The sequence below is a fragment of the Pezoporus occidentalis genome, unplaced genomic scaffold, assembly GCF_034315485.1.
Source record: "Pezoporus occidentalis ecotype Australia unplaced genomic scaffold, CSIRO_AGI_Poc_V1 ctg37, whole genome shotgun sequence".
In the NCBI taxonomy this organism is placed as follows: Eukaryota; Metazoa; Chordata; class Aves; order Psittaciformes; family Psittacidae; genus Pezoporus; species Pezoporus occidentalis.
The window spans coordinates 308,938-332,826 of NW_026915691.1; the positions used below are offsets into that span (position 1 = coordinate 308,938).

At 45.6% G+C, this 23,889-nt stretch overlaps 1 protein-coding gene and 1 long non-coding RNA gene across 2 annotated transcripts in view; both read right to left on the reverse strand.

Annotated features, from left to right (window-relative positions):
- Positions 1-546: 546 nt before the first annotated feature.
- LOC134170072 (uncharacterized) lies at positions 547-2,893 on the reverse strand. Its single transcript, XR_009967114.1, has 2 exons — positions 2,759-2,893; positions 547-1,294 (listed from the first exon to the last, which is right to left on the reverse strand). It is a non-coding gene; the product is annotated as an uncharacterized LOC134170072 (long non-coding RNA).
- A 5,005-nt stretch (positions 2,894-7,898) lies between these two features.
- The window catches only part of RNFT2 (ring finger protein, transmembrane 2), a 30,545-nt gene continuing 14,554 nt past the window's right edge, over positions 7,899-23,889 (reverse strand). The window contains exons 8-11 of the mRNA XM_062631137.1: positions 15,174-15,323; positions 10,888-10,953; positions 9,747-9,848; positions 7,899-8,509 (exon numbers count right to left, since the gene is read on the reverse strand). Coding sequence (XP_062487121.1) covers positions 8,375-8,509; positions 9,747-9,848; positions 10,888-10,953; positions 15,174-15,323 — 453 coding nt within the window. The 3' untranslated portion in view covers positions 7,899-8,374. The remainder of the gene's footprint in view (positions 8,510-9,746; positions 9,849-10,887; positions 10,954-15,173; positions 15,324-23,889) is intronic.

Here is a 23,889-nt window from a genome sequence, read left to right on the forward strand (position 1 = left end):
AGACCAGACACCACAGCCTGAAAGATGGGACCTACCCCAGTGAGTGCTGGTATCAACAAGCCTAGGTATAAATGGGAATTGCAGAGTGGCTGCCCCTTGGGCACCTCGCCTGCTAATTTGCACTTAGATAGGTGCCTTTCTCTGAGCACTTTATTAATTAAGGCTTGCAGCCCACCTCTAAGGCAAAGAAGTTATTACTGCCCTCATTTTACAGCAGCAACTGAAAGAAGTGGTTTGCCCAAGGCCACAAATCTAATCAGTGGCAGAAGCAGGAAGGAGTGAGCTCTTCCAGTCTCCTGTGGTACTCACTGCGCCCCGCTGCCTACCTGGAACAAAATTAATGGCTTCCCTAAAAGTTAATGTTTTTGTTAACGTGATGTAAATGAAGATGGAGCACCCAAAAGGAGCCGTGCAGAGTGAGAGCTCAGCAGGCATCCTGCAGTAGCACAGGGGTAACGGTGTCGTCTCGTGTTGAACCACCAAACCATCCTGCCCATAAATTACGTACCTCTCCTTGTCCGTAAATTTAGCGGGAGGGTTCAAGCATAAATTTCAAAGAAGCTTTTATTGTAAGCAATGCATCAATATAATTAAACCCAAACACAATTCTTTTGCTTTCTTAGGCTGGAGAGAACCCTGTGCCCTTGGAGAAAATTGTTTCCCTTTTCCTACAGGGATCCAGAGCCTGAGCAGCAGCTGTGAAGAGTGGAGAGAAAGAAAGAAGTGGAAGATGTTGGAAGTGCTTTGGGCAACGTGAAGAAGGATTTGCACAGAAGGAGCTGTTCAAGGGCCCAGCAGCAAACCAGAGACACATACATGCTTATATATAGAAGAATGTAAACCCTCCTGTATGCATACGTTAAGACGTGCATGCCTTGTTGAGAACGTAAGCAACATTCCTTGTAGATGATGGTGGTCTGAGCATTTGTGCTCCTGCAGTCTGAGTCAAAAGATTAGTGATGTCCTTGCTGTAACACTGGCAGTTTCGCCACTGCACCTTGTTTATGGCAACATAAACGTTCCTTTCGATGCAGTGGGGTGGAAAATACATCCAGAGTTAAGTAATACCTTGAGAGACCAAGCTTGCTGCGGGACGGGCACAGCCTTGCCGTGGGGCGGGCATGGGTGCTTGGCAGCTTGGACGACAGACAGTCTGTGTGTGTATATATTCAGTGCTATAGCACCAGGTGAGATAAGCTGTTCTTCTGACCTTAGTTTCTCTGGTGCTACATTTCATATTTGTCTGGGGCTAAACTGCCTCTCTGTGGTGCTACAGTTTCCCTGAGAGGATGTTCTGAAACATGGGACAAGGAAAAATCTATTTTGGTTATTGATATTTATACACAAGATAGCAAAAAAATACTACTTGTTGAGAAGGTGCTATTACTTTTTCTTTCTTTCAATCTCTGCATAAATTAAGACAAAACAATCTAGCCCAGAACTTTATAAAACGCATTTTCTTTGGGGCAGTTCTTTTTCTTTGGATGGTTGGGAGCTTGGGAAGCAGCATTCGCTGGGCTGGCAGTGACACACCAGCTCTTTTCACTGCAGTGGACGTCTGCTGGTGCAGAATCTCCTACAGCTCCAGAGCTGGGTATCCTCCTGGATGGTGATTTAAGCCTCAAATCCCATGAACCAGGGAAGGGAACTGCATCTAGACTAATCAATAAACTGGGGGATAACAGGAGAACCTGTCCTTAGAAAGCAAAGGGCTTTTTTCAGTCTAGTACAGCGCACTTTTTTCTTGCAGCCAAAACTACCTGTCAGATGTAGGATACCTTCCAGAAGCTACTGACAGTGATCACTATGTGCAGGGTTTTAGAAACATTTCTCCCAGCTTCAGATATTTGCACCACAAAATTGACCCTCCCGTGGCAGGGGGGCCGGTTTCAAGGGCATAAAGGAATGTCAGGAACCTGACTTCCGAAGGAAGTTTGGCTCCCTGTCTTTTTAAACCCCTGACCCTCACCCAAGGAACAAGGCAAGTCAAACCTTGGGCTCTTCACTACTGCAGGAGAAATGTTTCTAAGCAATCGCAAAGCTCAACTCTCCCTTTATCAACTATTCTTCAATGTTTTGGGCCCCTGCACACATCTTCATGGGTATTACTGATCCCAGTCAATTCACAAACAGCAGAAAGGGCTATGCTGAAAGAGCAAATTGTTCCTAATGAGTAACCTTGCCCTACTTTAGATTATGTGCAGCGTTGGGAGGGATCATGTAGCTACGTGTAGTTTGTCTATTGATAGTTTCGATGGTCTCACAACTACGGGGACCCACAAAACGTTTTCCTACCACTTGGGGCCCGATGCTCAGCATCCTGTCCCCTTCCTGCCTCAGCCTCCTGCTGAGATAAGTAAGAATTCTTCTAGCAAAAGGAGGAGCCTCAGCTGATTTGAGCAGTGTTGCAGGTGCTGGATCAGGCATAGTCTTAAAAATAGAACTTTCTGCAGATCACTCAAAGGAGGGAGTGGAATTGTGAGTACAGTGTTGCACAGTCAGGTTGGAACAGGACATGGGGAGGACGGGATGGGGAACTGCTCTACAGGACATGCAGCCTGCAGGAGGCCTTTCCTCCCCTACACCATCCTCCCTCCCCATGTGTGTACCCCACATACCCAGAGGCAGCCTTGTGCCAACCCATCTGGCACAGGATCTGGCTTCCATTTCTCAGTGCAAGACAGAGGCCTCTTCCACATGTTCCTCACCTTTAACAACCATTAGCTCCTGAGTTCTGAAGGTTTAGTAAACTTCTTACCTGGAATATGCATTATTCCATTTGCTCTCCCATCTCTGGGCATGCAGGATGTGCTGCTGCTGGCTCTCCTGCTGTTGGGGTCTGCAGGCAGGGGACTTCTTGAGGCATTTTCCCCAAAGAAATTCCCCTGAAACACCACAGAGAAGGAAGAGAAAAGGAAGTTCTGTCCTTACCATGAGTAAGGTCCTTACCTTGGGAAAGACCCTTACATCAGTGATCAACCTTGGTAGCAAAGCGATGGGCTCATCTGCCTCCATCCTAACCCTCCGTGGACAGGCTTTCTGGTAAAACCCCCAAGCCTCAGAACTCCCAGGGATCAGTGTCCTCCTTGGTGGTTCCTACTAGTCATCAAAACCATGAGGAGACACACGCTGCCCACTGCTACTCTTATGAACCAACCAAACCTATGGTGCTTCTCAAGTGAAAACAAGAGCAGGTCCAGTACCCCAAGTCCTGCTTTAATCTTGATTTGCTTCACTTTTGTCATTCTAAATGGGATGTTTGGTGTGAACCACGGGTTCAGTTTTGGACACTTTCATCTCGTAGTTGCTGGTTTAAGTGAGCTTTGCTAGAGGAGCAGCTTACCAGCACTTCACAGCCAGCATTCACTGTACATAAATGGCATTACTTCCTAGAGGGTACATGTTTGTCAAAGCCTTACATTTTCTGGTATAATTGCTATTCTTGAATGCTTCCATTTTTTGACAAGGGGTGTTTTTATCCTTTTTAAAGTCCTTGCTTGAACCCTGGTTGATGTTTGTACTGCAAAAGCAAGCATGCTGCGTACTCCCCTAGCACTGTTGTGACTGCACTGCAGCAGCTGTGTGAGATGGTGGCTTCTGCACCGTACTCATGGGTAGGAAACCAGCACAGTTCCTCGCTCGTGCTCCTCTGCTTTCTCCCTCGCAGCAGCCAAGAAGTCATTGATTGTGATGAGCTCTGCAGTTGTGCCTCTGTAAAGAAGGGGAGTGCTCTCTAAATGAGAAAAGGCCTCATCTTAGGTTTCAGCAGGCGGTGTGTGTGAAGGCCGAGGAGGAGGTTATGAGATCATAGTCTGTACAGAACACCACATAATGTGGCCGTGAGGAAAGTCGTTATTAATTTTTAAAGCTGCACTCCACCAGGACAGCTCCCAGCACACGCTGGAACTTCACACTGGAATAACAAAGCTGCTGTGCCCTGTGAAGCTCCTCTCCCCCAGCCTGGTGTTAAGACAAGTCCTTTGGCCAAATTAATCCTAGGACAGCACCGCTGTCTGCTTGCAGGTTACACCCAGGCCAGGATGAGGCCCATTAATTCCACATTCCTTCCTCTTCTCTCTTAGGATTATTTTCAGTAGTTAAAGTAATATGGAATGGGACCAAGCCTCCTGCCATACACTTTCATGTGCCCAGGAGAGGCATCACCCAAACCAGTGAGGTGTCAGTGGGGAGGAGCGAGATGCCCATCGTGCCTCTGGTTCAGGCATACAGAAGTGACCCTGATTCAGCTAAGCCCCATACTAAAGCAGTTTCCTTAAATCAGAAACAGCCACTCAATCGGTTTAATCTGATTTGGGAATTTGCTCTGTTTCTATCATGCTAAAATGATGAGAGACTTAAATCCATTGCAGAAGCAGAAGCAGCTCCTTTGAAGGAAATGGATTACAATCTGTTTTGGTCAACCTGAGGCAGTTTTGATGTGCACACAAGCTGTGGGATCAATGCAATGTAAGATGGAACTGTTTGGTGGAATGCTGTTTGGTCCTGCAGGCTGAGCAGGCAGAGGAGAATCTCACAGGTGACAGGGGAATGGCAAATGGGGAAGCCCAGCTGAAGGAGAGCACAGCTGCACTGCCATGTACACAATGGCAAGGACAGAACAGGACATCTACCTTAATATTCAATGTTAGTTTTCCTGCACGTGGTTTTGAAACATCTGTGACTTGACTGACATCTAAGACACGTGCAACAAACTACCTGTGGCTCCACATTCAATCCCGGACCCATGTTTTTTGTCCATGTCAAAACCTGGCTGTATTCTGCCTCCACAGAGGTGACCAGGACCTCCACATCTTCCCTTAGAGCAGATCTGCATTCTGTGAAAACACTGGGGTGTCAGCTGGTCTGCATGGAGGAGAGGAGTCCTTGAGTGCTGCTCCTACCTTGGCCTTCTAGTTCTGCCCTGGTCTGAAGGCCCTCCCTGCTGTGTACAGGTGTATATCCCTGTTCCCAGCAGGAGATGCTTTGGTGCTTCTTCCCTCTGCCAATCCCACTGGCTTGACTCACGTTCCATCTGTGTAACACAGATCTCAGTCAGCACATACCCCAGTGCACTGCCTCACTTGGGCCTTCCAGACCACAGCTCTGCCTGTGGCAGGGTGACTGTTCCAGGCAAAGCTGCAGGATTTCCACTCCCAGTCTGCAAAAGAAAGTTAGAAAACACAAAACAAGTGATTTTCTTCCCCCTGAAAGTATTTATTTGAATCCAAGAGTGAATTTTGATGTTATTCCCATCAGAATGCTTCAGAGTTCACCCTACTCAATCCTTGAGGGATTTAACAGGTTTTTCCAATATTTAAAGAAAGTGACTTTGGAGCTTGATAAATATTCACTGAAAGCATCTGGGTATTGAACTGCAATTATTAGTTACAGTTATTAGCTTCAGATGCCACCCAAGTAGAGAGCAAGGCCAACTGCAGTGGGGTTTGGTTTTCATGGGTATTCACATTTCCCATCAGTGTGAAGTCTAAACTTGATCACAAGAAAACAAGTGTTCCCCTCACCTCTGGTCCACAGGATGTTGGCAGCGTCTCCAGCCTGCAGCCAGGCTCCAGGAGGTGAAGTGCAGTGAACACACAATGCTTTGAGCATGGCTGGTTTGGATTTAAACCCTGGCAGAGTCACTGTGCACGTTTCCACCCTTACCAAAGCAAGAGCAAAGCGAAGCTCACTGCTGAGCCGAGTTCAGGAAGGCTCCTCGTTGTGACTGGATGGGGCTTCTCTCTTTTGTAAAACGAATTTCTTATGCTGAGACTCTTTGTACATATTTATAATGACTTTATTAAAAAAAGCAAAAGAAAAATGACTGTTCAATGGTGAAAAAGGCTCCGGGTCTTCATTTCCCCTCTGAAACTGGAGACAATAATTTCCACTGTGGTTCCTCATCAGCTGTCGCTAGAGCTGAAGCTTGCCCTCTATGTTCCCTGGTCCAAATGTCCTATTTGAGGGTGGAAGCATCCTGCCTCCCAAAGCCACCACGTAACAGGCCCGGAGCAGCATGGGCTGCTTCCTCCCCAGAACAGGGACAGAAGGGGGTTGTGACAATTTAACAGTCTGTAATAGTGGTCTGTGGTAAATTCCTCATCTTGCAGGAGTTAAGGTGATCTCTGTAATGCTTCCAGTAGAATAAACATCCAACATATGAATTTCATCACCTATTTAGCACTAATTCACCTTAATTCACTTTAGAGAAGTGGAGCACTGGGTGGCCCAGCACCCAAACCTGGTCAGAGGGAGGCACCTCCTGGAACGAAGGTCACCCATCGGATCATAGTGCTGCATCTTGTCACTGAGGTACCTGAACAGCAACTCTGCTGCCAACTGGTAAACAACATTCAATAACATAAGAAAAAAGGCTGTAAGAATGCAAAAACTATTCCTCACCTGTCCCTTTGATCGCCTTCATTATCACCAAACGAAAACAAAAACCATAGGAAATGGGATCAACCGCTATCTGTTGTGTTAGGCTCATACCGACCTTTCCATGCACTGCTCCAAATACATTTCCAGGAGCATGTAGTAAAAAGATCAGAGTTCGAAGTGGCTTTTCAAACACTTTCAGGGCAGGTAGCACCAGCCCTGTAACGAATGGGCATTGCCCTGCAAACTGGTGCTCAAACCTTTGTAAATCCCTTGCTACAGAACCAGTCATTTTCCCTTTTCCCAGTGACCGTACCTCACTACCACACTATCATACACAATGTTTCTGCGCCCACTGGAAACCTTCCTTCCTTCCTGAAGTCTTTTCCCCATCCCCAAAAAGGCTATTCCCATTAGAGATGGCCACAGACTCCTTGGCTTTCATGGGATCCATTTGACAACAATCAACTCACTTTCTTTTGGCAAGTGGAGCTTTTCCTCCTCTGCTCCCCTGTACCTCTCAAGCCAGATCTGGACTATCTTCCCCACTCAGGCTCTGCCTCTCCTGTTTCTCCTCTGGCTGTACTGAACTATTATTCCCAAAGAAATGTTGAGCCCTAATCCTGTTACCATTAGCTCCTGTTTGCTTTAATTCTCCCTGGGGAGTTTCCCAGCAGGAGGGGAAGGCAGCAGCCAGTACATACACAGAGGCTCATTTCCCCCAGGTACAGCTCTTCCTGATGATCCACTCAAGTGGATTGTAACCTTACAGCCATCTCCATAGTAATGAGCAGGGAAGATGCCACAGTTGCCTAATGAGGAGCTTTCTCTGGGCATGCAGCACAAAGCAGAGGTTGTTCAGTGAATGAGAAAGCTCCATCCCACAAACAACAACTCCATTTGTGTGGAGATGCCACTGCAGCAGCCTCAGCAGCGACGGGAACTGCAGCGACATGAAATGCGGTCATTCTGTTAACTGCACAAGGTATCCCCTTCAAAGAGCTTTTCCTTTCCACCACCACAGGTTTAAATCAGGCTGGCTCCTGAAGCTGCTGTGCAATTCTGCCCTCAGGGCAGGCAGTCTCAGGAAACTCAGCCTCCCTGATGCCCCAGTGCTTGTGGTACCAGTGGTGCTGCATAGACTCGCATGCTTCCTGGGTTTGGACCCAGGCAGACTCTGGATGAAGCCACTGTGCCTTCCTCAGGGGCTGCACTGAGAAGCGTACTGCAGAGAGATGTGGATCTATGAGATGCTCTGGGTTAGCAGCTTGACTTTAACCTCTCTCTGCCTCCCACTGTTCTCCACATACGCTAAGAAATCAGAAAGTCTGATCATGAAAAGTAAAGAGGAAAAATATTCCGGGTGTCATTTCCAGTGTCACTGGCATGGTCTTTCCCAAGTTCCTTGAGATTTCCAACCCATGCCATTTGTGGAATCAATTCCAAAACATGGCTGCTGGGAAAGGACATTGCTCCAACACGAAATGAAGTGGGGGCAGGAGGTTCTGAAGAACTTACTGGGAGGAGTTCTCAAGGGAAGCGTAACAGTAACAGCATAATTCTATGAGGTCAAAGATGCAGGGACGCTAGAGCCAATTCATGTGAAAAATCTCACAGCAGTTTGAGCCAGAGGGCAGCTTTTTCGCCATGTATCTGTTATACACATGCAATTCACAGTACTCTTGCCTTATACATGCAATATTTAGCTATACTAAAAGGAGAGAAATAAAGGAAACATCCCAGGCAGTTTACAGCTGCTTAAGTTCAAGACAAAATCTTGGCTGCAGCTTAGCCATGCAGTTTGCCATAACATAAACCACCTCTTCCTTGCCTCCGAGGATAAAGTTTCTGGATAGTAACAGTTGTTCTGTGGCTCCTGGAGAAACAGAGCTGGAAGAAAGACTAAGATAAATGGGCTACTAAACAGGGGCCTTGGGATCACCAGATTTTCCAGCTTTGTCTTCTCTCCACACATGTTATTCCATTTGTAATGGTTTTAATACACCTGGAAGTGAGCAGAGGTGGTGCCATCCTTCCAGCAACGCAGGGTTTCAACCGTGACAGAACGACAAAGAGGACAGGTCTTCTCCCGGTCAAACCAGAGGCAGAGGCATTCTTCACAGAACACATGCTATGGAGACAAAAAGGCATCATCAGGATGAGGCCAGGAGGTCCAGTCTTGTCCCATTCAATAGGACAGCCATGGGAGCAAGGAATGATTCAGGTTCAAGTGGACAGTGGAGCTGGTTACCAGCACTCACATGATAAGAAATATAAATCCCAGCATTACTACTATTTCAGTTGGCCAAAGCTAGTGATATATTTACTGTTTGTTACTATAGCAGTAGAAACATTAAAAAGGCAAACATTAAAGCAACATCTGGGCCAACAAAGTGATTGAAAGGGTTTTCTCGACCATTTTTCCATCCTCGATACTTAGCTCAAACAACCCCTTCTCTCCCCCTACTCATTGCATTTGCTTTTTTGGGCTCACATAGAATCATAGAAAGGTTTGGGTTGGAAAGGGCCTTAAGATCATCCAATTCCAACCCCTTGCCATGGGCAGGGATGCCTCACACAAGACCCAAGGCTCTGTCCAACCTGGCCTTGAACACCACCAGGGATGGGGCAGCCACAGCTTCTCTGGGCACCCTGTGCCAGCGCCTCAGCACCCTCAGTTCCAGTTTCCCCTTCTCTATAAATGTCATTTTTCACTCCCTATCTTCTCTCATTTCAACACTGAGCCACAACAGGACTCTCCCTCCAGCCTGCCTTGGGTACAAGGAGGGATCAGGAGGGATGGCTGCCCAGCACACACCACCATCTAGCCCCAGGCTGTAAGAGCAGGAACAGGACAAAAAGAGAGCATGGAGAAGCTGTAAGAAGCTGAGACCTCCTCAGCACATGTAGAGCCAGGAGAAATGTTACTCATTGGAATCTCAACTCTGATAAACACATACCAAGATAGAATCTCTGTGGCTGACAGCTTGATAACATCTGCACAGATGTTCACAGGAATAGTAAGAGGCACTTTTGATTCACTGTGACCTACTTGCTTTAATTTGATAAACCTGTTACAAAGCAGATAAAAATGCCTTGCATTCTAGATCCAAGATCTGGACTGCCAACTGCAGTGTCTGGACTACAAGGCTGGTCTTTTCCATCACATTAGCCGTGATCAGCCCCTAAATAGTGGCTCAGTAATCTCCAAATCACTGCCTGTCTCGAAGAAAGTAATAAATGTCCACAAAGACGTAGACTGAGTCCCAGTAAATTACTTCAGAAGTACCCAGGCTGACTGTGCCTCTCCCCAGTTGCAGAAGGTGAATGCCAATGGGGAAACCTGGCATGGGAAGTTGGGGTCTTACCTGGCATATCAGGATCAAAGGTTCCCTGAATTCTGCTTGGCAAATGGCACAGATGTCACCGGCCTCAGTGCACTGCTGGCTGGTGGCACGAACTCCATAGGTCTGTTATGGAGAGGTGGGAAAAAACTCCAGTGTCAAAGGGTTTGAAGATAATCTGGGTATATAACCTGCACGTATATATAGACACTGGTTTTCACACCCAGATTCCCTGCATGACCTGGGCAAGACACCTGTGTTATGTCACTGTGTATGGGGAAGAGAGATTTGGGCACCAGCACACAGGACAGAGGGAGTGGAGCTCTGTGTTCCCCGTTTTGTTTTCCCCTCGAGCTGACTCCATCTTTTAGTGCCTCCACTCGGAGCAATGATAATGGAACGTAATGAGCTCAACAGGGAGCTGAAAGGATTAATTCAGCATCATTTACAGAGGTGTTTAGATAGTAGGAGGTATTATTATTAGCAAGTTAGACAATAGAGGAAAGAACAACAACAGCAGCACCCACAGGCTTCCCACTTGTCTTTTTAAATATGTGGAAGGTAAATGTTGCTTCTCCTATTGGAACAGTAATAGGGGAAATGGAAATATGCTGAGGAAAACTGCCCAGCCCAAGCCCACAGAACAAGCAAGGCCGCTCCAACAAGCATCAGTGATGTTTTATGTCCCTTTCCTCTACAGTCTTTGATTTTATCACTTTAAAATATGCCACAGTTATTTCACTGCACGGATCTAAGTATCAGGACTGTATAATGTGATGCCTGGGATAATTCCTGTGCACTGCAGCATCTCTTCTAAAGTCAGTGCACATCAGGAACTACATCCTTCTATTTGAAGTCTTTCTCACACTCTGCACTGCAAAGTTTTGTCAGCTTCTTGCAGCTTTGGCCTCAATGGATTAATCCATATTACACAGTGTTTCCAATCAAACAGGCCAGACTAGCAACAATCTCTTACCATAGCTGGGACAGGGCAGATACCAGAAAAGGTCCCTAACACCCCTGACAAGAGATACAGCTTATCCAGCCATGGGACAACAAATGACTTCATTCTGTGATCCTGATACACTGAGCAATTTTCAACTCCACAGTTCAACAGTAACAAAGTTCCACCTATGAAACTGCTCTAATGTGTGCGACTACTCACCTGTGGGGTGCAGAGGACCTTCAGAGCCTTCCTGACGCTTCCCAGACGACCACAGATGTCAAAAGACTGCAATAAAGACATTCCAGTTTAGATACTTTTCACAGAGCGTGTGTGTGCTTGTGTGGACAGTCCAGGAACTTGGAAAACAGTGGCTCCAAATGGATACTCAAAGGGAACAAACATCCTAAGTAACGATGGTGCCAAAAAAGATCTCATGGTGATCATGAAATAAGTGATAAATGTGAACTGACAGGGGAGAATGGTGGCCAAAAAAGTGCTGGTAACAATTGACTGCAGAGCAGAGACCTTACCAACAGAAAGAGGAGCAGACACGAGTGGGTTGTGGTGGGGCAAATTGTCCAGCCCTACTAAGTAGGAAAGAGCTAAAATGGACCCATTCCCACCATGAGAACTGAGGACCTGAGAAGCCCAGAAGTGAGGTTAGACAACACTGCGGCTAGCTTGGGAAAGAGGAAAGGAAAAGCAGCCTTTTCACATGGAAGAAGAAGCAAGCAGCTTTCCTCAGCCTCTGGGAAAAGGGAACTGCCACACAGCTTGACACTTGAGGGCCCAGATGATACTCTGCCTGTCCTGCTGCTGAGAGTGATTTAGGGGATTAGATACTACAAAGAGAAGGATGACCTGAGGAATGAGGAGCAGGACTGAGGCTGGGTTGCTCCCACCCACCTAAAGAGTAAGAAACTTCAATTGCCAGGAAGGGGGTGAGTGTCCAGCACGTTGGTTCTTTACAGATGCCCAAAGATGGCCAAAAGCAGGGGCAACACCAGCCCTGTTCTTTCCCCCTCCCTCCATCGCCCAGCAAACATGGTGTAACTACATGTGGTGAGCAGCCTTCATTCTGGGCTCCTCATTGAACACTGAAAGCAGTTCAGGGAAGGGCAGAAAATGAGTTCGCAGAAAATGATTGCTGAAAAGAGACTAAAGGACATAAGTATGTACAGCTTGTCAGAATACAAAAGTGGGAGGAAAAGATGATAAACTGCCTACAAGTATCAAGGGGCTGAGCAAGAGAGGAGACACTCAACATTCCTGAAGTGAAGACATAGTAAGAAGCTTCAGCTTCCCTATCTGCTGGCAGAACACAGGGAAGAAGACACTATGAACACTAGGAAGATATGAAGAAATGACTGCAAAGAACAGCCCTGCATTAGTGGGGAGAAGGGACAGATGATATAACAGGACCTTTCCATTTTGAACCTGCATGAGTGAGAAGCAGGTATGAGGGCAGCATTGATGTGAAGCAGGACATGCAGAACTGCACCAGCTCTGCATGTACAAAGGCTCACCAGTACAAAGGCACTAGAAGGCCTGGAGCTGGCTTTCTATTGTTTTCCCTTTTTGGTCAGCGTGATTAAGTGGGCTCACTGCAGGGAATGCCAATGAGATCATCAGGCAAGAGACGTGGAATCAAATGAAGGCACCAATAATGCTTCCAGTCAGCAAGTAAAAAGGCTCCCATGGTCCTTGTAGTAATGCTTCCAGTCAGCAGCTAGCACTTGAGGCTGCCCACTACTACACTTTGTATCATCTAACAAGGATAAGAATCAGCTCTTCTCTACAGTCCAATTCAGAGCTTTTTCTGGTTGCTTTGCTTATAGCATGACTTCTAACATCCCTGCTCTGGCTCTGATGTCTCCTCTACTCCCAGCCCATTTATCCCCCTTCAGTTTCTTTTCCTCTGGAGTTTTCTGTAGCCCCAAAAGATGCATCTTACAGTTGTCTAACATCCATTTATCACCCCATGCACTGAAGTTGCATCAGTCATCTTTCTAGCAATACGATTGCAGCAATTGGGTTCACAAACAGTGAGTGTTTCTGTTCAGGACAGGGAAGAAGTAAGACCTGATGTCCTTACTGATGAACATCTGAGATTTCCTTGTCAAAATCACAGATCCATGTTTATACCGTCCAGAGAGGGACACCAAGACAGCTCCCATCAGCTGTGCTACATACACCCTTCTCCAGGTTCAGCCTGCCCTTTGTGTAGGGAAAGGGGATGCTGAGCCCTGGATTTCTGCCAGCAGCACAGAAGCTCTGAGTGCCAAATTGGCTTCTGTGGTTTTTCTAATGTGGTTTGTGGCTTTGCTAATGTGGACTCCTTTGGGTATACTTTCAGTGTCTCAGACAAAGAATTAGACCTGCAACCCCTGTGATTGTAGATGGGATGCACACACCTAACATTTCATGATCTGTATGGGAAGTGTGCTCTCACTTTTCTTCCACTTCCAAACAAAGTCTCTCATGTGCAGAGGTCTAATCCTAACCTGGACACGCGTGTGGTACTCAGCAGTTGCCACATAATGACCTGGGACATGTTCCTGGACCTATCACCCTTCAGCTGGCCTATACTTCCGTGGACATCTTTGATGAACTAGATGAATTAAAGAAAAAAACAAGAATGTCAAAGGCACAGGCTGTAGCCAAAGCACTTTCATAAAGTGTGCACCTCAGTCCTACCCTAAGGTATAGCCAAGGCTGGTAAATACCTGCCCTCTCCTCTTCTAAACAACTGATCAGCAAGACTTTCCAAAATGGGGCTGCTTTTCAAATCTCGATCATCACAACATTACCTATGAAGGCTTCATAGTACAGAAACATCAAGTTAAACCATAAAGAACTGCTGGCACCTATGTGTCAGGGCCCTAAGTGCATTAATAGGCCTGCATGGCCCTGACAAGCTTCACCTGGGGTGCCTACCCACAATCCCTGCCCATGGGAAGGGAAGCTCAGCCTGGAAGCAGCAGTTCATGTCTGAGCTATGCTATGCAAGTGGTGGTTTCCAGTCCAGCCACAGCCATACCTGTGCCAAGCTACAGATTCCACTGACCTGGACACCCCAGCATGTGGATTGACTTCCTACCCTCACCTTGAGCCAAGGAACACATGGCCCCCACTGCTTCTTCACACTCTAAGGGCTTCTCCAAATATCAGAAATGGTGCGCAGAACTGCAGATAAGAGTCCCTTTTCCAGGTGTTGAGTAACTCTTGCAAGAAGGGACACCAGATCTCTCTTTGTAATTGTGAAATGTGTGCTTGAAAGGTTGAATATCGTCCAAAATGGAGCCAGGCAATGACATCTATGAAAGGGGCAACAAAAATCTCCAGCAGGACAGAGTAAAGAGCAGGAAATATACAGCTAAGAGAATGAATGGATGCGTAGGGCATTCCACTGGTCTCAGGTTCTTTCTGTTCTGGCATAGTTTGCTGTGCTTCTGGCTTGATCACAGACCTGCTGTGCCCAAATCACTTCTCACAACTTCCTCTGCCTATCTTGCTTACAAAACCTGTATGTTTCTTGGCAGCAGGGGTTGCAATGCTCCATTCCTATACAACATATAGATGCAACTGCAGGCACATCTTGCATAAGATCTATTTTATGGTTTAGTTATGACTCAGCAACCCATTAGCCCCTTTGAGCTGTTTTCAGCTCAGCTGTCTTCTGTTCTTCAGTCTGCTTCTGCAAAGCCATAGCCCCTTTTTCTTAGGCACAAACAAATATCAGGGCTGCAGCAAGCTTGAATCACTTGGCCTTTCTCAGAGATGGACAGCACAGATACGTATATCCTTATTCAGCTACTGCTTTGCCTTTAGGCAGGGTTCAATGCACACAATTAGATATACAACTATTTCTGGACCTCAGACTCGGGACACCAAGTAAGTCACACCTATTTCCAATTGTACAGCCAGACTTTGTGCTCTTAATGCTTGTGACGAAACATTACTCTTGTCCATTCCTGAGATCCTGGACTTGTATCAGCCAGAATGGGGCCAGAACTATCTGTTTTACTTCATCAGGACTTGGATGACTCTTTCTCTCCCTGCTCCATTGAGTATTGTGACTAACAGAGTACCTACCCTGCCTTGAAAGGCAGAGGAAGGCTTTGAGAGAAACATTTAACTGCAATCTTCCTTCTGGTGTTGCATCTAGAAGTTTAGTGACAGTTAACATCTCTTCCAGTCCTGGTCCCCAAGACTCCACTCCCATTCTCTTTTATAGAAGGGTATTAGAAAGCAGCAATGACTTCATAAGCCTGATGCAATGCTACATGAGCACTCACAGATTTTCCTCTAGCTCATCAATGCCCACATACTGGTGAAGCAAAAGGCTTTTGGCAACTGAAGCACATGGTGTTCCCATCTGCTGCAGCTTCCCTTCCTGCATAGTGCTAGCAACAATCAAGAGGTACATTTGCTCCCTTCAGCTGTGCTTCTCACTCTGCTCTTGCTACAGCTCCCATAGAGGTTATTAGGGACGTGGTACTTACCTTGCAGAGGCTGTACAGGATAATCAGGATCCCACCAAGGAAGTAGCTGCTGGATGGATCATCTCCCATGATGTATTTATACCATAGCTGGATGGGGACAAGGGAGCGGAAGAGCTGGCTTAGCTCCTCTATAATCAGGTAAAACTTCCCCTGTAAAACCCAACCAAACAAGGGGCACATCATTACTATCAGGAAGGCAAAACAATAACACTTAGTTGATGTAGGGCTTGTGTTCCCTGTCCATCTGCACACTGCTAACTGGTGCAGAGACCAGTATTCATGACATGCAGCTTTCTTTGCAGCCATTTAACTTGGGGTGTAGAAAGGATAACTCACTTCATTGTTTCATAGTGTTCTTGCTCTGCCACTTACCCAGCCATTCTACACTTTTGCATCTTAAACTCTTAGAGCAAGTTATGGATATAAACCTTATTGCTGATCTGGACAATGCTAAAGAATGCTAAAAGCAGGGTTTAAGACTTACAGGAATTAATATGGCATAAGTTGTAGATACTGTTAATGATGAGAAAAGGAATGCAAGGTAGGTGTCTCTGATCCTGTACCCCTTCTGAAGCTACAGGGATTAAACTGCTCCTCCTGACAACTTTCTAGATCATCCCAAAGAATCAAGTTCATAATCTATTTGCCAGCATCCTTCCACTCAGGTGTGTGTTGGCTCTTGTGCATTGTACAGTACACAGATAAGACTGGTGCTGAAAGAAAACGCAAACCCTCAAGGCATTTTGAACTGAAAGAAACAAACCTTCCTGAGGGCCTTAAGGAAGAAAGGGGGGGGGGGAGGGAGGAGGAAGTTTAAACACTTCTCTCTCAAAAGAGACTCAAAGAATGAGTGCCATCCTTTGTAAACCTGCACAAAAGCTGTCCTTGCCCTTCTGGTGTTTACTCCAATAGAAAGCTTTCCTTCCCTGAAGGACACCTGCAGGGTAACAAACTCCCTCCTGGCTTACACAGCCATGAGATGCAGCAACTGAAATGTCTCTTTCTTACCATGTAATTTCTATTAAAAGCACATAAGATTAGGAAAGCTGGCTAAGTAAAGCTCTAATTTAAACCCACTCCAACCCCCTACTCCTTCCTCAGTCTTAATGAGGACCCTTTATGTTCTGTCCCACACTGTTTAAAAGGGAGAACTGGTCACAGGGCTCCAGGTCAGGGCAAGCTGTGAATGCAGGACTAGGCTTAACCTCCACTGACACTATTAGGACTGAAAGATTTGGTTTTAACATGTCCAGGTTCTTTTCTTTAAGATCATGGAGCAGGGGAAATTCCCCTGGAATTCTGCTGTGCTGTCCCGGTCAGCTTTGTCATCAGTGATGTCATCACAGGGCAGTTGCTAACTGGGGAGATTTGGAGTGGGGATTAAGTCCTGTGCAGCCCCTAAGCAGCAGCGAGTGCCCTTCCCCAGGGGCTCAGAGATGAGCTCACTCCTCAGGCCGTCCTGCTGCACTGAGCAAATCGAATCCTTCAGAGGGCTCTGGCATGCTCATGATCTCATATCCCCCCGGGGACAGGGAGTGAGGTCACACCAGCGGTTGCTAACGGACCTGGGCTGCTTTCTTCTTCTCCCCCGTCCAATCCCCTCCTCCTTGTTAATCCCAGGTGGCATCACATAGCAAAAATGGAATAGCAACAATCTGGAGTCCTAAATGCAAGCAATTTATTAAATTAGCACAGAGGTCTCTATCCAGCCTCATGCTTCAATGCAATCATCGTTTATTTCGGGTGCCCTTGTGACAGAGGGTCGCAGTCTGCTAATGACTATGCTGTCACTTCCTTCCCTTCACACAGGCAGTTCTCTGCCTCCCCCTCCTCAGCCAGCTCTGATGAAAGCTACAGCAAGCTAAAGGCAGCAAACTGCTTTCTCTGACTCGTTCCTCCCATCAGGCTCGCACTCATCTGCTTTTATTCAGCTCTGCTTCCCTGGCAGACTGGGCTGGGACAGGTCACTGCTTACTTTCTCATTGCATCAGACAGAGCTTCTCGATCCAGCATTTGGGGCATCAAAGCTGAAATACCTCTACAACAGAAGCTTTTGAGGCATGTAAACACCAGAACCCACAGCAAAGCATAAGGAAAGATGGGTCACAGGCAGCCCTAGAGGTCCAGACAAGCTGCACAATTGGAAATGGCAGAGTGCGGCTCTAAAATGAATATGCAACAAGTGACACACTTCAATTTTCTAACCACAAAACCTCCACCCTTTACAATGCTTTCAAAATCCCTTTATCTAATACAAACCTTCAGTTCTCAGTGGTAACTGCAGGGTATCTGGATTTCTTGGCAGCTAGGTACTTATTTACACTGTCACAAGAGTGAAGTCAAGCTTTAAATGGGTGAATCTCTCCATCCAGCCCCTTAATGCCAGCCACCTGACCACTGATAAGCTTGGAGTGATTACAGCTAGGAGGAGGGAAGCAATACAAAGAAGCTGAGCATCATTTAGAGAAGTAGTGCTACAGTAAATACTTTTAGAAATGTACTGTCCTGCATCTCAGTCCTCAGTGTAACACACCAGCCCTTTTTAAACTAGGAACGGTGCCTAGAAAATCAGCATTAATTCTACAAAGGACTGCAGCAGAAATGGAGTTTTCCTTCTGAACCTAAAGCTTAAAGAACAGGGATTGTCCCCTACAATTCCAGCAGCAAAATCTAGACTTCTGATAGCAAAAACTTACAGCAGATGGCACCCATCACTGGGTGGAAGCACACCCAATCTACCTGTCTGTCATCTGCTTTTCAACTTTGTTATATCTTGGCTATCTAGGTTGAAGCTTGCAAAGTCAAATCTTTGTCTCAAGCTGTTTTTTGCCTGAAAACCTCAGCTAGAAGTACTTCAGCTACTTCTCATTAAGATTAGGAAGAGCTGTCTGTTATATAAAGCACAAATACAACTATTCCTCCCATATATCTGACTGTGAATGAAGCTTGAAATAAGGCAAGGCCTGCTTCTGTTAGGTGACTTCCTATTTCATAAAAAATCCATATAAAGTTGGGAATCTTCTCTTGAATACACTCTACAGAAGTTGAACAGCTCTCCAAGATCAGCAAAAGCTCTTTTCAGTGAGCCTGTGAGCCAGCCCCAGTGCAAGACAGGGCTGTGCAGGAGCACACCTACCTTGCTGGACTACAGAGATTAAACAGCATGTTACCTGGAAGTATACCTGGATAAAGCCAGAGAAGTCTCTGTTCTGCTCTCATCAAGCTCTTGCAATAGCTTGGAGTTAAGCCTGGCTAAAAAGGTAGTACACTGAGGGGTGACCTTATTAGTGTCCCTGCTTCAGCGGCAAACAATGATAGGACAAGGGGTAATGGGTGCAGACTGGAACACAAGAGGTTCCACTTAAACTTGAGAAGGAACTTCTTCTCAGTGAGGGTGACGGAACACTGGAACAAGTCTCCTTCCCTGGAGACATTCAAAGCCCACCTGGACACATTCCTGTGTAACATTATCTAGGTGTTCCTGCTCCGGCAGGGGGATTGGACTAGATGATCTTTTGAGGTCCCTTCCAATCTCTAGCATACTGTGATACTGTGATACACTCCTTACCCTGCTTCCTTGGTTACTATAAAAGCTGACAGTCATCTACTACTGTTAGCAAACACTTCATTAGCACAAGTGGCAAAGGACTGTGCTGTGGATCCAGTTACAGAAACTCTGATGGGCCTTATGATACCATGTGGTGAAACTGTGACTTCTCTTTTCCCAGTTACAAATTAAGCCAGTTACTTGTGTACAGCCCTCTATTTTTCTGTCTCCTTCAGCACATAAAGACCATGTTTAGCCTTTAAAGCAAGCACTTATTTTGAGAGCATAATTCAGGATTTTCATGCAATTGTGATTTTCTCTCTGTACAGGCAATACATTATGGTCTGTAATGATGTGATCACTATTTTTTCAGAGGGGGTGAGTGGTACTAATTAAACATGTAACTTGTGAGTACGGTTTCCTCGCTACTTGAAGGCAGATCTGCATCCTATCACTTCATGTTATCTGAGCATTACTCAGAGTAGCCTATCACTAAAATGTCTTCACTCTCTTTATGATACCACTACAGTAAAAGATGTTTTAAACCCCCATTACTTTCACATTGTTGGCTGACATAAGGGACAGCTATTTTCTCTATTTTCTAAATGAGAGCTCAAGACACAAAGACTAAGGTTAAGGTAAGGTTTTCTTGGTGTCTAAGTTGAGATGCCTGGGAGTAGACTTTTTATAAAGCACTTAATTTTATAGCTCACATTACCATTAAGAGCTAAAGCACTGACTTCAGTTTGCAGCTGTACATGACTCTTCTAGAATCACACAGGAATTATTTGGCAAATGAAGGATGGAACTGAATTCTCCAGTGTAGCATTCAACTTCAACTTGTAGAATACTCCTCTTCTTCCAATGGTCTCTTTGTTCTCTATGCTTTCCAGTTTCTACACCACCCTCTTTCAATACCTCACCTTGCTTTCACCGGTGATGGACGGAAGAAGTCTTACGGAAAAATAACATGGAATCACATAATTAAAACTTGAATCATAATTTAGAAACATCAAAGGGGGAAAATTACAGCTGCAGAAGCAATGCTAATTCCCATATAGTCTGAGCACTGACTTAGTGGTCCCTTTCGACATAAGGCTTTGCATACGTGTGCTCCACAGAAGGAAACAGGCATGCTAAGGTTTTACACAGCGGAATTAAAATGGGATGTAAGAGAAGTGAGAGAAGTTGCAATGAGGCAACTGTAAGTTGTGATTAGCACTCAAGGGAAGTTCCAAGTCTCACTTGTTCTGTTGCCAGCAGCATTAGGACATATTCTGAAACAGGAAGATGCTAGAAAAACAACTTTTGAGACCTGCTGGCAATTTGGATGAGAGGAAAGCAGGCTCTGCTGAGATTTCAGGTCATATTGCCAATATAAGGAAGTGTTGGGTAGGAGCAGTAAACAGGATTGTGGCACAGAGGATGCTGGTGAAAATCCATGCAAGACTAATGAGGAGTAATTCCAAGGTGGGATTAGAGGGGAAAATGAGATTTTTACTTGGTGCACAGCATGTCTGAAAGTCACATCTTGGATATCTTAAACTGGAAAGTCAAACTTGGCACAGAGGAGCAATGATTCCTTTAGAAACTTAGTAGCAGTGACTTTCAAAGTGTGTTAGGGAAAGGGACAGAAAGGAGTCCCAGCTCCCCAGTACCTAATCCTATGCTTTAGTTAGTATTTTTCTTTCAGAAGTAATAAATCCCCCACTTCTGACTCTGGGACATCACATCCATCCCAGGCTGCAATAGGAAAAAGTCTCTGCAGAACCATCACGTAGTTCCTGTGGCTCCAGAGGATCAAAACTAAGGTTGTTGCCCAAGAAGAGTGAATCTATTTGAGTGAGTTCCCCCAAGTAGCATCCAAGATCACCAAGAAGAGGGTACAGAGAGGACAGTCCATTGCCTAGCTGGAAATGCCACTTTAGCCACACTATTAGAGAAGACTAGGATTAACTTGCATATCACACAGTACAAGAGAGAACAGACATGAAGCAGGAAGATCTTTACCCAGATACTCTGTAATACATCTATGTGCCTGCTCCCGTTGCTTGTTTTAATATTTCTGGGTTTTTTGGTCAGCATCTACAAGACTCCAATGCTCCAAGAGACCTTGTTTTTCTCAGGATGGAACACAAGTACACAGACTTCATGTAAAATGAGTGATAACTATCTGGCTGCATGATGAAAGAGGCTGCAGGGACATGAGAAGGCTGCTGCCATCATCATAATTAATATAACTTCCTTCTGGCACCTTCATTCCTCATGTGAGCCACCTGGAACAGGCTGTGGCCTAGAGAAAATGCTTTGGCAGGAGCAAACTGCTCCAACTTGCTCTTCTTGTGATGCAGAACAATCATACAGGATCATAGAAAGGTTTGGGTTGGAAGGGACCTTAAAGCTCCTCCAGCTCCAACCCCTACCACAGGCAGGGACCCCTTCCACTAGAGCAGCTTGCTCCAAGCCCCTGTGTCCAACCTGGCCTTGAACACTGCCAGGGATGGGGCAGCCACAGCTTCTCTGGGCACCCTGTGCCAGCACCTCAGCACCCTCACAGGGAAGAGCTTCTGCCTAAGGGCTCATCTCAGCCTCCCCTCTGGCAAAACTATCTATGCTAGGGACCATGGAATGCACCTAGAAAAGGTATCTGGTCCAAAGTTTAAGTGCAAAGCCATATAAAGAATGGGTGCCTTCATATAAATAAGTTTTCTCCAACCAGATGTGATGAGATGGTACTTTAAAGAAAAAAGCATCAAAAAACCACAATCAACCAAAAGTAAGTCTTTTCAAAGAGGCAGTGAGGAGTCCACAGTGCTAGTGTGGATGAGTATTTGTACATTGCCAATATTTACACAGCACCAAAAAAATCTTCACATGAGTAATGCCAGTCTTGCCACAAAAGAAACCTCATTTGTAATGATCCAGCTTTCAAACACAACTGACAAGTCAAAATACTGCAGGATATGCTTGGGAGGAGTCTCTGCCAGATCTCAGAGGAAAGATGTTTCTCCAAAGGAAAAAATCATGTCAGGTAGTTTCTTTGGAGGAGTCTGGGGCTGCTTCCCTGGATTTCAGGTCCCTAAACCAGATGTCAGAAGACTCCAGCATCCCACAGCAGAGAGCTTCTGTTACAGGAAAAAAACATTTTGGGTACCTTCCTTGGAGGAGTCTGGGTCTGCTCTTTGGGATCTGGGTTCCCTACAGTAATTTCATGCTGTGTTTTCAACCAACAAATGTTAGTGTTTTCCTTTTGAATTTTCCATCTTCTGGAAATGCAGCTCCTTGTAACTTGGCTGCACATCTGCACTGAGCATGCACAGAAAATACTTACATATCAGCTACTAAGGCTGTTGGAAAAAAGTGTGTTCTTGGTACCTTTCTCCCCTGTAGAAATATAGGGAAATATACAGATATAAAACAGAACCTGGGGTACCAGTTTCTTCCAATTCTTTGGGTTTGGTATTCCTTCTCCCCTTTCCCCCTTCACGCTTCATTCCATTCTCCAGGATCAGACTGTTGACAACAGCATGAGGAGGGGATGGGAGACTTGCAGACACCTGGGATTTCCTAAAGGGAATCTTTGGCAACTGTGTCTTTTTATTATTTATTTCCTTATTTTTAATTCCACCCCCCTCAAGCTGTCATTCCTTAGCAGTGCAAATGAAAAGCTGCTGTTTATGTGTGTACAACAATGGAGGCCTCTGCAGGCCACATGGCTCCTGCAGTTTAATTTACTTTAATTCATTTTCTATTGAACCAAATGATCTTATTTGCCTTTCTTAATGGAGAGCCTTCAGCATGCAGGGTGGGAGCCAAACCCCCCTTCCAAAGTAATGATGAGCCCAGCTGCTATTAAAACTTGTTCTCAGCTGGATGGGCCCCTCAGCTCATGGGGATGAAGGAACAGCTTTAGGCACAGGTATGCTCCTTCTCCCACAACCTCTGATTGCAGAGGTGGAAGGCTGGAATCTGATGTTGGGATTCCCTTCCTTTTTCTACTTCTGTCTCCTTTCCCTGCCTTCCAGCCTGATTGTAGTCTCACAGCCTCTCTTGGCACCTCTTTTTTCTGAGCTGGTTTGGAACCTGGGAAAGTCTGGGGTTAAATAGTCAGATTTCCAATCTTCACTCTTTGGAGGGTTGCTTGCAATGATATTCTATTTCTGAGTAATTTGATCTTGGAGAACTCTGCCTAGTTGTATCCTGATAACATAGCAGTCCTCATGCTTCACATTTCAAGCACTCATGATCACATTTACTGTTCTCTGTATTCTGATTGCAAAGACAGACTTTTTCTGCCTCTCAGATCATAAATCCTATGCTATAAATCCAAGATGGTCCTCGATGCCACGTGAAATCAAAAGTTGCCCTTCCTGTGATGGTGTCATACTAGGAATACACGACCCAGTACTTTAGATTGGGAGAACTGAGTGCTTTAGCCCAAATTCCTAGTGTTTACTATCAAAATGAAAAGATGACTCTGAGGTAAGAGTGGAGTACTACTCACTGTTTTCATTAGTGTCTTCATGTAACAAAGTAGGCTTATCAAATGTGCAGCTGACACTAAAGTGGGAAAGGCTGTAAACACTGGGAAGAAGGATTATAATCCAAACTCTTCTTTATAGGCTGAAGAAATGGTCTGGAAAATGGGGGGGACTGAAGAAAGTCCAGAAGAGAATAAGATCTAGAATGAATGATCTCCAAGAAAAGACTCAAAACTAGTGGTGTCCAGTCTACAGAGAAGCTGAGGGGAGATGTGAAGACTTTGATGTGTAAAAGAAAGAATTTGATCTTGCTCCATTCACAATGGATATGGGGAGGTAAGAGTCTTAAAAGAAGGACATTCAGAGGGCATGCCTTGTACTAGAAAGGCTATGAAAGCATCAGTGAAAACCACATGCTATTCAGAGCAGACGAGAATCTCAATGAGCAGCGAAAAGCCAGATTGGCTTTGGAATGCCTTTGAACTTCCAAAATGAGGAGCGTGCCCAGAGGTTGAGTGCTGAATGATCAAAGTACTGCAAGGAAGCTCAAGATAAAATACCTCTATCCCATTCTAAGCTGTGCTGAACTCTATCCCTGACAGTGCAGCAACCTCCACTTTAGGCTCTGTGTTATGGGCAGCTAGAAACTGCAGTTCTGGCTGGTTACGTCAGCAAAATTCTCTATGTC